The 14,969-nt window shown below is 40.6% G+C and overlaps 1 protein-coding gene across 1 annotated transcript in view; it reads left to right on the plus strand.

Annotated features, from left to right (window-relative positions):
* The window catches only part of KALRN (kalirin RhoGEF kinase), an 816,446-nt gene that overhangs the window by 754,991 nt on the left and 46,486 nt on the right, over positions 1 to 14,969 (plus strand). The window contains exons 38-45 of the mRNA XM_084807552.1: positions 471 to 566; positions 2,710 to 2,846; positions 4,207 to 4,273; positions 4,736 to 4,839; positions 7,260 to 7,329; positions 10,993 to 11,079; positions 12,372 to 12,464; positions 13,997 to 14,047. Coding sequence (XP_084663678.1) covers positions 471 to 566; positions 2,710 to 2,846; positions 4,207 to 4,273; positions 4,736 to 4,839; positions 7,260 to 7,329; positions 10,993 to 11,079; positions 12,372 to 12,464; positions 13,997 to 14,047 — 705 coding nt within the window. The remainder of the gene's footprint in view (positions 1 to 470; positions 567 to 2,709; positions 2,847 to 4,206; positions 4,274 to 4,735; positions 4,840 to 7,259; positions 7,330 to 10,992; positions 11,080 to 12,371; positions 12,465 to 13,996; positions 14,048 to 14,969) is intronic.

The raw sequence follows: 14,969 nt of genomic DNA on the forward strand, positions 1-14,969 counted from the left end.
CAGAACTAGCACAAAGATTTTTGAGATCTCAAGATATGTAAGCAAGAGGCAAACTACTCATCCAGTGCAGCCTTCCCCAACCTGGTGCTCTCCGTATGTGTTGGACTGTAACTTCCATTATTCCCAGCCAGCATGGCCATTGAAGGGCACCAGGTTGGGGAAGGCTGATCTAATTCTTCTTTCCCTCTTCTGGGTGACTAAAGTAGTGGGTTTTAGCCCCACCCACCCACCCACCACTGCATAAGTTCTAACCACAGTTCCAGGTTTGGCTCTCTGCTTTGCCAATCTGTTTCTGAACGCTGCTGCCTTGCGTATGTCATGACCTTTCCCCTCAGCTCTTCATGCTCCTTCTCTGTTTTTTTCCTGCTTGTACCCCAGTGTGTTTGACATCAACTGCTAGGCTGTTGGCTTTCCTAATTCCTTCTCATTCCTGCTAACCCGCTGTTCCTTTGCAAACTGGTGTCTTGCAGTCCTCCTCTTTGCTAGCTGCTCGACAGAGCACCTCCGATGTCCCAACTGCTGCGGATCTTGTCAGTGCAATAGAAAAACTGGTCAAAAGCAAGTTGGTAAGTGTGGAGTCCTGGAATCCTGTGAAGACAAAATACCCTAGCTGGGCAACACTGTAAATCATCAGCAGGTCCTATTGCTGACTCTCCTTGCTTTCTTCATCATTGTTGTTCTGCATAAATGCTGAATATCTAGCTACCATGTCATCTTGGTTCTATAGTCAGCTGGTTGATAGAGTTTACATTACAAGAAAATGTTTTTGCAAATGCCTGTATTGGTCATTGTGTTGCTGATACATCAGCAAGATGTAGCACGGTCCATAACACCATTAACTACCTAGTAAATTTCTTGACGTTTACAGGCAAGTAGTTTCCCTGTTGGAATATTTTATTTTCTATTTTTACAGCATTCAAGCTGACATGAATGTATAGAGCAATCATAGCAATGCATAGTTTCTTTTTTCTTTTTTAAGTACTGGGTATATTTGATGCCTGTTGCTTCATTTGTGATGATCGTGTGTTTTTTCCAGAATGAGGAACCGGTTTTGGAAAGCTTGATTCAAGTGCTGTTCAGTATATTGTTTATGAAGCCATATTATCAATTTAATATCCCACCTTAATGGGTTGGCTTACAAATCAAGAGTACAAAATACAGGAGTACAAAATAAATATACCGCCAAAGAAATCTGAGATAGACTAATTAAAAATGGCAGGCTAAGGCTGCAATCTTATGCACAATTGTTTAGGGACAAGTCCTGTTGAACTCAGTAGGACAACTCCAAGGAACATCCGTCAGATTTAGCTGCGTTACTTCAAATGTTTTAATAACCACATCTTGAGTCAGACATACTTGTTGCAATACTTAATCACCTTAATCATAGCCAGATCATTTTCAATGGTGCTTAATCATAGCATCATTTTCATATGCAGTAAGCATTCCTTTTTAGCATCTGTTCGTATGGACAGGCTGAACAAAATGTAGGAGAGTTCAGTCTCTTAAGCCTGTTTCAGACATAATAATGTCAGTTCAATAAAGCATGGTTTAATCAGACTGAAAAAAGCTTTGTGCCCACATGCTCCCTCTTTGTCCCACTCCATGCTGCCTCACCTTGTGTGCCTAGCTTCAGTGCTGATATCCTGGCTTGTTAAACCACAGTTTCTCATGACATCTGAACTGGGAAACTGTGGTTTAAGCACTGCTTATCAACAAGGATCTGATTTGGAAAATGGAGTTCTCATCTTGAGTCTAGGTAGGTGAATTGCCATTCAGACAGTTGTACTCATTTTTTTTACACCAGGATGGTGTTCTCCTGTATCTTGAAAGCACAACCATGAGAAGCAGGTGGATAAAAATGCTTCTTTAGATGAAACGAGTATTGTCTTAAAGGTTTTATATACTGTGGGATAAATTACATTTTAAATGAAAATTGTTGGTCTGGAATAAAAAGTGATTTATTAAATTTGTAAAAAAAAAGATTGTGAAAAAAGGGTAAAAATGGCATATGGTATTAAATTAGACTTGTTTAATAGAAAAAAATAATCTTAACCAATATGTTTAAGCCACTCTCTCTCGGTGTGGTGCTGAGTATTGCAGATCAACAACACTCTACCACTGGTGTTACCCTCAATTTCTCCCCTCCCTTTTTTAACTATAAAACTTTGGAAGTGTTCCTCTGGACAAATGTGCAATGGCATAAATAAATAAAAAAAGAACCAGTCAGCTGCCCTATAAAGAACCCATATGCTTCTGGGGGGAATCTGCCTTTACTGCAAATTGGTACTACTTTGTGGGGGATTCCCTAAAAACTGGCCTACAGTTAAGTGTGAATGCAGGATTGCAGCCTTAATCTTTTAAGTTCTGTCCTGTTTAGGAGGGTTTCAAACTATTCTCAGGAAACACTTGAATATTTCTCTGGAATGAATGAGATCTTCTTAGTATATGAATTCATATGATAGTATATGATCTTCAGTAGTGCTCTACTGAATGATACCAGTTCTGTTCTGCTCCTTTCAACTATCAGCCTGGAGAAAAAAAAAACCTGAATGTGACTTAGGGGTTCATTTTGGGAGAATGTATTTCCCACCCTACCCCCTTACTAATTATTATAAAGCTTGAACACGTGATAAATAACATAGCTCTAGCTATATAAAAAGTGGTAAAGATTTTCTGTTGAATCCTTTGGCTTTTTTCTTATTTTGTAAGACATTAGAAGGAGGCTCCTACCGAGGAAGTTTAAAAGACACCACTGGATGCTTGAATGAAAATGTGACACCTTCAACTCCTCCTCCTTCAAGAAACCTTGAAGAGGAACAAAAAGCCAAAGCTATGAGAGGCAGGATGTAAGTAAACTTTGGTTTGTTACTTTTGCAAGTAGCTATCTAAAATTTATATTTGTAATGAAGAAAAATGCATTTATGACTGAATTCAGGGTGTTGGTGGGGAGTGTGGTGGTAAGGTCATGGGTGCTAGCTGATAAGCCCCCTCTGCACTAGCTTTGCCCCCAGTTCAAAGCAACTAAAACTTGCAGAATCAGTCAGAACTCTCCCTGGGATAGTTTGTACTGAAAGTGGAGAGGGTGCCTTGAACCCATTTCCACTGTTCTTAAAATGTTACATAGGTCCTTGGTCACTATTTCCAGTAGAGTGACAAGTGTGAATATTGTTGGATGTGATCAGAGCTGGAAGGAGATGGCTGTTGTGGTGGCTTCAAGTCATCTTGTAACATCTTGTCACTGTTTCCATCGATCCATGTCTGTGGGATGACGGTGTACTTGAAGCTCTGTGCATCCCTGTTCTCTAGACAGAGACTGTCAGGAGCGCCTTGGCTGCTTCTCTCAGTAGATTCCAATAGCCAACTCAAGACACAGACGAAAGGATTTCTTTTCAAAGCTTTAATCCTTTTACAACTTAATGACTCTTTTAGATGCTAATCACCAGCGACTAAAGCAAGGAACAGCAGAGAGGCCTAAGCTTCAAGTAGGCAGTTGATCCCCGTTTGAAAGAGTGTCACTTGAAGACCCAGAACTTATGGGCTAGGGAGAGATCCTCCCTCTTTCCCTTGGGTCCGTGGGAGGCGGCCATTGCTTGCGCGCCAAATGGGCACTACGCCTCCTTTCTGCGCCCTCCATCGCTCATCGTTCTTTCCGTCTGCGTCGAGCATCTAAGAAGCCCCCCTCCCGCACTCCCTCATTGCCAGGGTCACTATCTACCTTAGGAATGCTGGCAGGAGGAATTTCTGCCAGGTGCTGAGCCTCTGAGGGATGAGCTGGCCCCTCTCCCACGGATTGCTGTTCCTCCTCAGAATCCGAACTGCTCTGAGGCTCTCTGGGCTCAGTTTCCACCCTGACAGAGACCTTGATTGGGCTTCTTGCTCAGTGGTGGTTCCCTATTTTAATCAACCTGAGTTGTCCTGATGTCACCCTACTTAAGTCTGAGTTTGGTCAATACGTGGAGGAGAGACCACTTGTGAAACCTCAAAGTAAACCACCTTACGTTCTAGCATGAAAGGAAGGTGGGATATGTAGTAGTAGTAGTAGTAGTAGTAACATTTCTATACCGCCCCATAGCCAAAGCTCTCTGGGTGGTTTACAAAGGTTAAAAATGTAATAAATAATATTCTAGAGCAAAGAGGGAGCTCCTGGACATCTGTACTTGATGTATATTTAGCCTGGCCACTATATATGTCTCTTTTGAATTCTAGGTTTGTTCTAAATGAACTGGTACAGACTGAGAAAGACTATGTGAAAGACTTAGGAACTGTGGTGGAGGTGAGTTTAAATAAGCTACACTGGATATATATAATCCCACTGTGGCTTCTCAAATTGAATAGTTCTTCAATAAAAGGCTGAAATTGTTTAGGAACTTTAGGAACCAAAAATTGATAATTGTATCTACCATCTGAGGGCAAGGAAGAAATGTATTAGCATTGTCTTTTTGCAAACTATTCTAATTATACTTAAAAGCCTAGTTGCTGACTTGCTATATGCATGTACAATAAGTCTCATTTAAAACATGATATATAACCTTAAAATTGGGATTTGAAGTTGTGCTGTCAAGATAAGCTTGTGCTGTCAAGATAAGCTTGTGCTGTCATGATAAGCTTGTGCTGTCATGATAAAAAGATACCAATTGTTATGATGTGTAACTGATTATTCCTTGCATAAAAAGTGAACATAAGTACTGTTCCCATTCCAGTCTGCCATAGTTTAATCACTGATTTTCTACTAAAGGGATTCATGAAAAGAATAGAAGAAAAAGGTGTTCCCGAAGACATGAAGGGGAAAGACAAGATTGTATTTGGAAACATTCACCAGATCTATGACTGGCACAAAGAGTAAGTCAATAGTTAGCTTTAAATTACTATTGCTAAAATTCACAATACTTCTCCATATACAAATATATTTTATTTAATCTGAATCACTGCTTCTCTTTCTCCACCCCACTCGAATTCAACACGAGTAGTGCTAAATAACCCAGTGGCAATCCAAGGGTAATTTCATTCACTGTCACAAGGTACACGGTTTTGAACATTTGTTAGACTTCAAGGTGTCTGTCTTACAAGCTTCAAGCCAAAGTACTTGGGTTGACCTGAAATCAACTCCTTCAAAATGACTACAGCCATATCCAACAATCATATATTAGGAGATGTAAAAATCCATGAATCTGCACGTGCCCTTTTTGTGTTCCACAGACCTGACAATCGGATCAAGTTGAAAAGAATAGACCAGTGGATTTCAAGCTTCTTAACCTCAGGAAGCCTTTCCCTGGGTGTTTCACAAAATTTTACATGGGGTCCAGATTACGATGTCCTTATGTTGTAGCCCGCCCAGCCCTCCCTCTTCTTCTATTTTTTCTCTTACCAGAAAAAAATGTTAAAGAAGAAAAGATGAAATAGTTGCATAGTACCCTTTGATTAGTAGCTCTAGGAACCTCTGTCTGGGTGCACCCCCTCACTGCTTTTGTCTGCAAAGGAATTGTTGTACTTTGGCAGAGGATTCTGGGGCACATTCTCAGGCATGCTGTGGTTAATGTAAAGACATAGATAGGCCTGTTGGAGGCCTAGCTCTTATTTTCTGTATACATGGAGCACAGAGCCCTGGAATGCGCTCAAAATTTCTCTTTAGTTGCGCATTGTGAGAGAAGATTGGTCATGAAAGATGACCTATCTTTCAGGGAAGGTTGTGTGTTATTACTGATTTATTTTTATCATTAAGGTATTTTATTGGTTTTCCAAACAAAACCCTGGGTACATAACAAAACAAACAAACAAGTCCCTATACAGCCCTCCTTCCCTGGAACCTAACCCACCAAACAGAATAATAGCATCAATAATAAAATGCTACCAGTCAAGACAGTTTTTCTTTTTAAAAAAATGGGAAGGGGAAATGAAAAGCAAGAGAGGAAGAAGAAGAGGTAGGGGAGGGTGAAGGAGGGGAGAAAAGGCAACTGTGGGAACAGGCCAAGAATGGAATAAAGATAGTGAGTTAGAGAAAGACTTGCCAAATGGAAGTGACGGTGTCAGAAGTATCATGTCTATTGTATGTAATTCTATCGTTTGTACAAAGATCCAGCATGTTACTAGGGATGTATGGATTTTGTTAATCTGTTCCATCTGTGTTTCATGGATTGTCAGGTGTCTTTTGTTCCGTTGTCTGCTCGTTGATAGAATTGGATTTTTATTAAGGATGTACGAGAATGTTGTTCCACTTGCGCAAATGTGAATTTGTGCAAATTCCACCCCAAAGTTTAAAAAAAAACCTGGCCTACAAGTCCATGGAATCCATGGGACTCCAAAAAAGCCAGTCTGCCATGGAATCCACAGGTTGGATTCATAGAAATCTGAACTCGTTTGAATCCATTGTGGATTTCCCTGACATCCCTGCATGTCACTGATCCAGTCATCCACAGAGGGGGAGACACAAGATTTCCAGTGTTGCAAAACAGTCCTCTTGGCAACCAGAGTTGCCCGCTAGATCCATTTTACTTGATGCTTAGGAAGTGCCCATAGTATGTAACCCAGGATTAAATTATTAGCTGTAAGAGCTAGTGAAGTAGATAATGTCATGTTCTTCCAAGTTACAATGTCCTGGCATAAGTGAGCAATTAGGGGCCATTCCCAGAACACGTGAACCAGATTGGCTCCAGGAGCCTGGCAGCACTAACATGCATCATTCTCACCAAGACCAAAGTTACGGAATGTAGTGGGATGCCAGTTACCCATAGGAGAGTTTTCTGTTGAATAAAACTCAGCCACAAGTCTAAAGTAGAGGATTTAACGGGCTTGAGTGCATTCTGCCATTGGGATTTTTTAGCTGGGCATCTCAGTTCTACGTTCCATTGAGAACAAACAGTATCCTAAGTCAGGTTTGGTTTCTTTAAAACATGTAAATTATTATGCCAAGTTTGGAGAGAGTTTCATGGGATTGGAGAAGTGAAAAAGTACTGGTATTGTCAAGCTGCAAAGGCTTTGGGACCTAAAGGGTTTCAATTACATTTGTTCCCATCCAGATCTGGTCAGAAGGATAGGATCTCAAAAGGTCTGAAATTATCATCTGGTCCAATCAGCTGTGATAGGAACATTATACAGCTAATAATTTAATCCTGAGTTACATACCATCTCTATGGGATCTTCATAACCATCAAATACAATGGATCCAGCAGGCAGCTGTGGTTGCCAAGTAGACCATTTGAGGAGTGTTAAGAGAGGAATAATGAGATTTTAAAAACAGCTGCCCATTTTTTTTTTCATTGCAGTTTTTTTCTTGCTGAACTGGAAAAGTGCCTTCAGGAGCATGACCGTTTAGCGCAGCTCTTCATCAAACACGTGAGTTACACATTAATTTCATTAAAAAAGAAAGAAAAGAAAATAGTTTCTAAATGTATCCCAGTTATGCTGACTTTATGAGATCTCGTAAAAAAAAAATAAGGCTAGGATTTGTGTATCATAGACTTAATGTCGAGATTTCCCTCAAGCCTGAAACTCTGTGGTGTCTTAAGTACTTTTGTTGTTCTGTACTGAAAGTAACTTTGGGCGATAGCTACAGAAACAACAAAGCCATGACCACAGCAGTTTTATGTTTTACTTGGCACTTTTTTTGTGGCTTAAACAAAATATATGACTGACTCAAAAGGGAATCTAGGCTGGAAATGTACTCCTCCCTTCTGCCAGTGCAGGTTTTGTGTATGTGTACAGGATGTGTGTCTTTGAGAAAAGAACTAAACTAACACAGATGTATACCTCAAATGAATTAAAGACCAAACTTGCAATAATACAATTTTTACTCCATGGTCTAGTGTGTTTTTTTAACATTTACTGCACTTGGAGTTACAGAACAAGTGTCTCTTTGGTGGTAGCTTGATGGGTTTGGACCAGGATTTGTAACTTGGATCAATCATGTGCCTGCTGGATGGCCTTCTATTTCAAGTTGGAGAAAATAGCAGTAACTTAGGAACATCTAACACAGAAGCCTGTGAACCATCTCCATATATACAGACAGTTGTGGTTGGCTGAATCAGCTGTCTGCTCTTACAGTTGTTACAGCCAGCCAAGAAACACTTTTCCAGTCCTCTCAGCAGCAGCACTACAGCAGCTCACCTGTCATTTGCTTTATTTATTTTATTGTATTTATTTTAAAATAGTCCTAAACTACTTATTAAAAATAACCTCTAAGCCAGCGGTCTCCAAACTTCTTTGATCATGCATCTCTGTCAGTGAAACAATTTTGAGCACGCACCCCCAATATATGTATAGTTATTTATAAATTATATACATGTACTGCTGTACTAATATATTATGTACATTATAAAACATACACAAAAAATAAAAATGAAACAGGATGAGATAAAGATGAAATAAACAACATTTTAAAATATGTTTATTTTATTTATTAATGGTACAAAAAACCTTTTTGCTTGCACTTAAAAAAATGTTAATAATGATTTTTAGTGAGAGCAACGTGATTGAATATGTTTCATTATTTTTGAAAAATCTTAGTTTAACACTTTGGTACAGCAATTCGAAGGTCTAGTTCTAAGTTCAGTTTATTTCGATAATTGGTTTTAATGGCTGTCATAGCTGAAAAAGACACCTCACAAAGATACATAGATCCAAATGGAAGAAGTGCATCATTGGCTGCGCTTACTAAATCATGATATTCATTTTTCAATCCCATCCACCAATTATGCCAAGGTTTTTGCTGAAATTCAGTTAACAAATTTCCATCATCCCTGATGTCAATCACTTGTTCTTGCAAACTAATTGGAAGGTGTTGCATTTTTATATTTTTATATCTTTAACAAATGGGTTCAAAACCCATTGAAACTCTTCATTTGGAAGATTTTTAAATAGGCGAGAAAATTCCATTTCCAAGTTTTTTTAACTTCCTAATATGGCTGATGAAGAGCTCGTACTAGGAGTAGGAGAAGTGTCAGCTCTGCCATTTTCTTATTGCTCGCTTGTGCTCCCATTATTAGTATCATATTCAATCCGCAGTTTCTTTGCAGCAATCTTTCTAAGCCATTTGTCCATTTTGTGAGGGTTAGTTTAGTTAAAACTAGGTAGTCTGTAAATCCATTTAACTGAGCACATGTCACACTGTCCATCGAGCAAGGGCCCCTCTATCAACTTGCAAGGAGGGGAAAGGTCTCCTTGAAAGGAGGGGAAAGGTGTGCTTGGCTGAGCCAGGAGTCCTGGTCACCAGTCCTGCACCCTGCACAGACGCCCCACTCCTTGGCCAGCTGGCAGCTTGTCCTGGGCTGTTAACCCTTCCCGCTCTCCTTCAGCAGGATGGCAGCTGAGAGGAAAGCACGTGCTTCCTTCTTGAATTTTCTTCTCTGCGTCAATCTGCCAAAGGAGAGCAGAAAGGGTTAACCTCCTCCTGGGCTGTTAATTCTTCCTGCTCCTTTGGCGGGATGGAAGCTGAGAGTCAAATGCGCACTTCCTTCTCTGCTTCATTCTGCGAAAGGAGAGTGGGACGGGTTAATCTCCTTCCTGCTCTCCTTCAGCAGGAAGTCAGCTGCTCCAGTGCCTCTGGTTGAGCAAGCAACTGTGCCTTCCTCTGCTGTGTCTGGCAGAGACTGGCGCAGTTGCTCTCGGTGGCTGCGGCAGAGGCAGGATGAGACTGGAGCCAAGAGAGAAATGCCGCGAAGCTTCCCTCTTTGCTCCCGTCCCATCCTGCCACCGCCACCCTAGTTGCACACGATGGCAGCTCGTAGGAGCAGCGGGAGGCTGCTCAATTATCAGGCGGCTCACACACCCCAGTGGATCGTTTTGCACTCACCCCTTGGGGTGCACGCACCCCCCTTTGGAGACCACTAAGCGGCGTACAACCTAAAACAGAAAAAAACAAGATAAAAACCAATAAACCTATCAGTCAGTAACGAACAAGGCGCAGGGCCCAACATCAATCATTAGGAAAAGCCTGAGTAAAAAAGTGTGCCTTCAAAAGATGTTGAAAGCACATCACAGATGACGCTTCACATATAACCAAGGGAAGAGCATTCCAGAGGACAGGCGCAGTAGCAGAAAATGTTCATTTTCAGATCACTGCCTTGTAATCGGCAGGATGTGGCACTAATAATAAAATTTCTCCTGATGAAAGCACCGATCTAGTGAACCTATAAAGGAAGAGATGGTCCATCAGGTGATCTGGGCCTGAGTTGTTCAAGGCATTATATGTTAACGATAAGACCTTGAAGATCGCCCAGTATCAAATAGGTAGCCAGTACAGCTCCTGCAGCACGGGCATATGTGTATGACCTAATGCGTCACTTAACACCCTCACCACCATGTGCTGCACCAGCTGCAACTTCTGGGTCAACCTCATGGAAACCCCACGTAGCCCCTTATTCAGCCTCTTTGATAGCACCTGGCGTCTTCAGAAAGCAGAGAGGAAGGATAAAGAAGTTGCAGCAAAGGGAAAGCAGCAATGACCAATCCTAGCAATCTTCCCATTCTTGAACAGGAGGAATTGCATGAACCTGTTCTCCACATGGAACCACTGAGAACATAAGAAGAGCCCTACCGGATCAGTACAAAGGCCTGTCTTGTCCTGCATCCTGTTCCCACAGTGGCCCACCTTATGCCTATGGGAAGCCCACAAGCAGGACATGAGTGCAATAGCACCCTCCTGCTCATGTTCCCCAGCAACTGGTATTGACAGGCATATTGCCTGGGATACTGGAGGTAATAAATAGCCATCATGACTAGTAGCTATTGATAGCCTTATTTTCCATAAAATGCTTTTATGGGCTTTAGTTTCTCTTGCTTTTTTTCCTTTTCTGAAAACAGCAGGTTGATTGCTCTTCCACAAGGCTTTGATCAGATGACAGAATAAAATGGAAGCAAGGAAAGTACACGCTCCCTAAGCCACCTCTGGATTCATGCTGATGGGAATAATTAAATTTGCTTTCTGCTGCTGTCCATAAAGTGGCAAAAGTTGTAGCATGGACTTAATCTAAGACAGCTGTGTAAATTTTGTTTTTACAGGAGAGACGATTACACATGTATGTGGTGTACTGTCAAAACAAACCAAAATCTGAATATATAGTAGCGGAATGTGGTGCGTATTTTGAGGTAAGATTTGGCCTCCTTCTTAAGATGCCTCATTCATGTTGCAGCTTAAACATAACACCTGACAGGATTATTTCTCCCCTCTCATATTTGCATGCACATATTCCTACAACTGTGTCAGCTGCTATCTCCCTGCTTGGATTGTTGGCTGTGCTCTCTTCTCTTTGCGTTTCAGTAAACATTGCCTCATATTTAACACTGGGTTCTTCCTCTAGTACCCCACCTGATGCCTTGTGAAATTGTTGCTGGTAGGGTCCCTCACCAATTGCCTGGTCCTCTTTAACTTTCCCGAGGAATGCAATCTTCCATTCCTTTATCTAGTGTACCTCATCAGTAAAGCATATACATGCAAATAGCAAAGGATTAAAAAAAGCGCTTTACACCTGCCACCTGGAGTCATGGTCAGCTTTTCAAGGAAACAAGGTAGAGTAGGCAAATCATGCCATAGTAAACCTTTTAGTCCTCAAAGTGCTACAAGACCCTTTGTTAAAAAAAGTTCTAGCACTGAAATAATTAATCTAATCCTTGCAAGGATGGTTTTTTGCAGATATTGCAATAGGGGTTTAAGATATTTAGCTGGCAGGAATAATGCCGAGAGTTAATGCAGAATGGAAGAGAGCAGCTCCTCAGTACTTTCTAATTCCTAAACCTCCTATCAATGGATTCCAAACTTTTTCTCAGCCATGAGGTCTAGAAATTTCCTTTAATATTAACATTTGAGAATTCTGCCACAGTTCCTTAAAATTCTGCTTGAAAGCCACATTTCTGCTATTAGCAACTGTTCAAGTTTTATTTGTTGATTAGTGTTACTTTGGGGTTGTGTTTTGTTCCTTTTGAGTAACAAATAATGCTAGTGATCGATCGTCCATAAATGCTTGTACAACCTTTTTGAACAAATGTCATGTTTGATTACTCGCCTGCATTAGCCCCCACCCTGAAGAGAAAAGGAAAATTATATTATTTAGAAATCTTCTGAAAAGCTCTACTCTGATTGTTACAGGAACAGACAAGTGCCAGGTCTATTGCTTGAATATTTGATCTAAGAGGCTTTGTGATCACCTCAACAAGCCAGTCTAGCTGTTTAGTTTGGAAAAAATGGGCTAGTCATCATGTCATAGTCTGTCATAATCTCAGTGAAGGCACATGTTACAAAACCTTGCTGAATCTCAGAAGGTGTGGGTCTGGTCAGTGCCTGGATGGGACTCCATGTTTGCTACCTTGAGTTCCATGGAAGAAAGGCAAGATATAAATACCCTTTTTTCTTAATGTTGATGTTGGCTACTTTTATTTTCTAGGAGGTGCAACAAGAAATAAACCAGCGGCTAACTCTTAGTGACTTCTTAATCAAACCCATTCAAAGAATAACCAAGTACCAGTTGCTTCTCAAGGTGAAATACACTAATGATGTTATACGTCTAGCAAAAACATGACCCAAAGAGCTGTACACTGGTAACAGCAAAGACAAAAACAGTTGCTAACAGACTAAATCAAAATCCTCCCTGGATAGATTTAAGGCCTTCCTTTTGCTCACTGGGGTTCTCTTTGTTTTTTCCATACTTCATCCATTGGCAAAATTTTGCATCCCTACTGCCAGTGCTTTTTTTCTGCTGGAACTTACTGGAACTGAGTTCCGGCACCTTTGCATCCATTGGCAGCATTACCTTAAGATTAGGGAATGGCTTGTTGGGTAGTGCAGGGGGCTTGCACTCAGAAGGTGGGTGGCAGGTGGGATGTTATTCAGGTTGGGCTCTGAATGCCATTGAAAGTTAGGAGATCCTCTTCATGCTTTTATTCCTGAAATGTTTAGCATTTATAAGTTCTTGGGGTTCATTTATACATAACATGATTAAATTAGGGTACAATACTGTATGTAAATATATACATTTTGCTTTGGTCTGCAGTCATGCCACCCATGTATAGACATAAGCAGTCTAACTCCATGAGCAAATATATTTGTAAATAATAAATTTTATGTAGCTCCATATTTATTCTACGTTGCTACATAGAACATTTGAAATATGCTAATGCAGTCTAGTAAAAGTATAATACATAAACAGTCAAATTCAGTACAGTTAATATTTTGTTTACTCCTTTTAGATGTCTTCTAGAACTTTATTCATATAGGAAATCATATAAAACGTATTTCAATTATTACTCTAGGTAGACATTATGTCCTTTCTGTTCTATGTGAACCTGCGTGTGAGCATTATAGTCTTCATCAGATGCCTTGTCTATATATTCCCACTCCATGATATGGGTGGGTGGCTACCAGGGTCACGGCTTTCTCCATAGGGGCACTTCGTTTGCAACTTCCTCTCCACACCCATTTGTCTGGTGCATAGTCTGAACTTTAGGTGCTGAGTGAAAAAAACATTATTTACCCAGGCTTGGGTGGGATCTAAAGATATTGACTTCTGCTCTTTCTAATTTGTTGGTGGGATTTTTTCTGTTGTATTACGTTGAGACATGCAGATTGACAGACAGAGACACAGACAAATTATAATCCACATAGAGAATCATTGGTAAGTTGGTGGGGTGTAAATATTTTTTTTAAATAAACATGCACACTAAAGCCTCAGAATCCCCCATGTCCTTTGGGACACTTCATTAACTGTCTCTTATACATAAAAATGGCTATGCCCAATAAAGCCATGTATCTTTTTTTCTCTCTGCACTTTATTACAGATGGAGTGCCAAAATCTAAACCCAATACTAGGGACAACGAAGTCTAGACTTGCATTTCAATTATACATTTTACTAAGTTGATAGTAAATTCAGTATTTGTATATGTATATTAGTGAATTTTTATGTGTCCCCAGATAATATCATTTCAGTAAGTAGACATACACACCTTTAATTTTGATCTTTGGAGATGCAGTCTTGTGAATCATTTTTAAGGAAATGTTTTTCTTTCCTGTAGGACTTTCTAAAATTCAGTGAAAAAGCTGGACTTGAGTGTTCAGAGACAGAGGTATGTTTTTATCAGCTGCCTTTTTTTCTTTTTTACTTTATATTATTTTTATTGATCGGTCATAATGTATTTCATTATGTTGTGAGCAATCTTGGGTGTCTTTCTTTTAAGGCTGGATGCAAATAAGAAGATACTTACTTTTGTATTAGAAGAGTAATTTAAATATGGTGGTTGGGGGGGGACACCCAAGAAATAAAAATACGTGTTTTCTTCTATCAGTCTTGAAATGCTTTCTTTTATGCTGCATTCATTTTCATTAATGTCAGATGCAAAATGTAAACTAGGGCTAAAATGCGTGAATTAAAACCTAGCCTTATGAGCAGCGAATGATGTTGCTGCATACCTTGAGTATCGTTCTTTTAGATCAGGGGTGCTGAATCTTTTTCGGCCTAAGGGCCAAGTTAGGCTCTCGGGCGCCACCTTAGGAACACAGGAAGATGCCTTATACTGAGTCAGACCATTGGTCCATCTAGCCCAGTATTGCTGACACTGACTGGCAGCAGCTCTCCGGGGTTTCAGGCAGGATTCTTTCCTTGCCCTACCTGGAGAAGCGAGGGATCTGCATGCAAAGCATGTGCTCTATCACACTGAGCTATGGCCCCTCCCCTTCCAGTCATGAGCAGGGTTGAGGTCAAATGGCAGTTGGGCCAAAGGCAAAGGGGGTGGGGCCAAAATACCAAGAATACCGGCATATTTTGGCTTCAGCTCTCACTGCCAGTAACTAAGCCTTAGGAGAGGCATTTCAATCTTTTAGAATGGGAAAGAAGTTACACAAAAGCCAGGTAACTACCAAACAATAGGTGGTGGGAGGGGAGCAGGAACCATCCAATGACCATCTGGGGAACACCGAAGGGCTGGCTTGAGACCCCAGGTGGGCCTGATTTCATCTCTGGGCCTGAGTTTCGACACCCCAACTTTAGAT

The sequence above is a fragment of the Heloderma suspectum genome, chromosome 1 (genome assembly GCF_057233095.1).
Source record: "Heloderma suspectum isolate Gila_16-S chromosome 1, 16-S_ref, whole genome shotgun sequence".
In the NCBI taxonomy this organism is placed as follows: Eukaryota; Metazoa; Chordata; class Lepidosauria; order Squamata; family Helodermatidae; genus Heloderma; species Heloderma suspectum.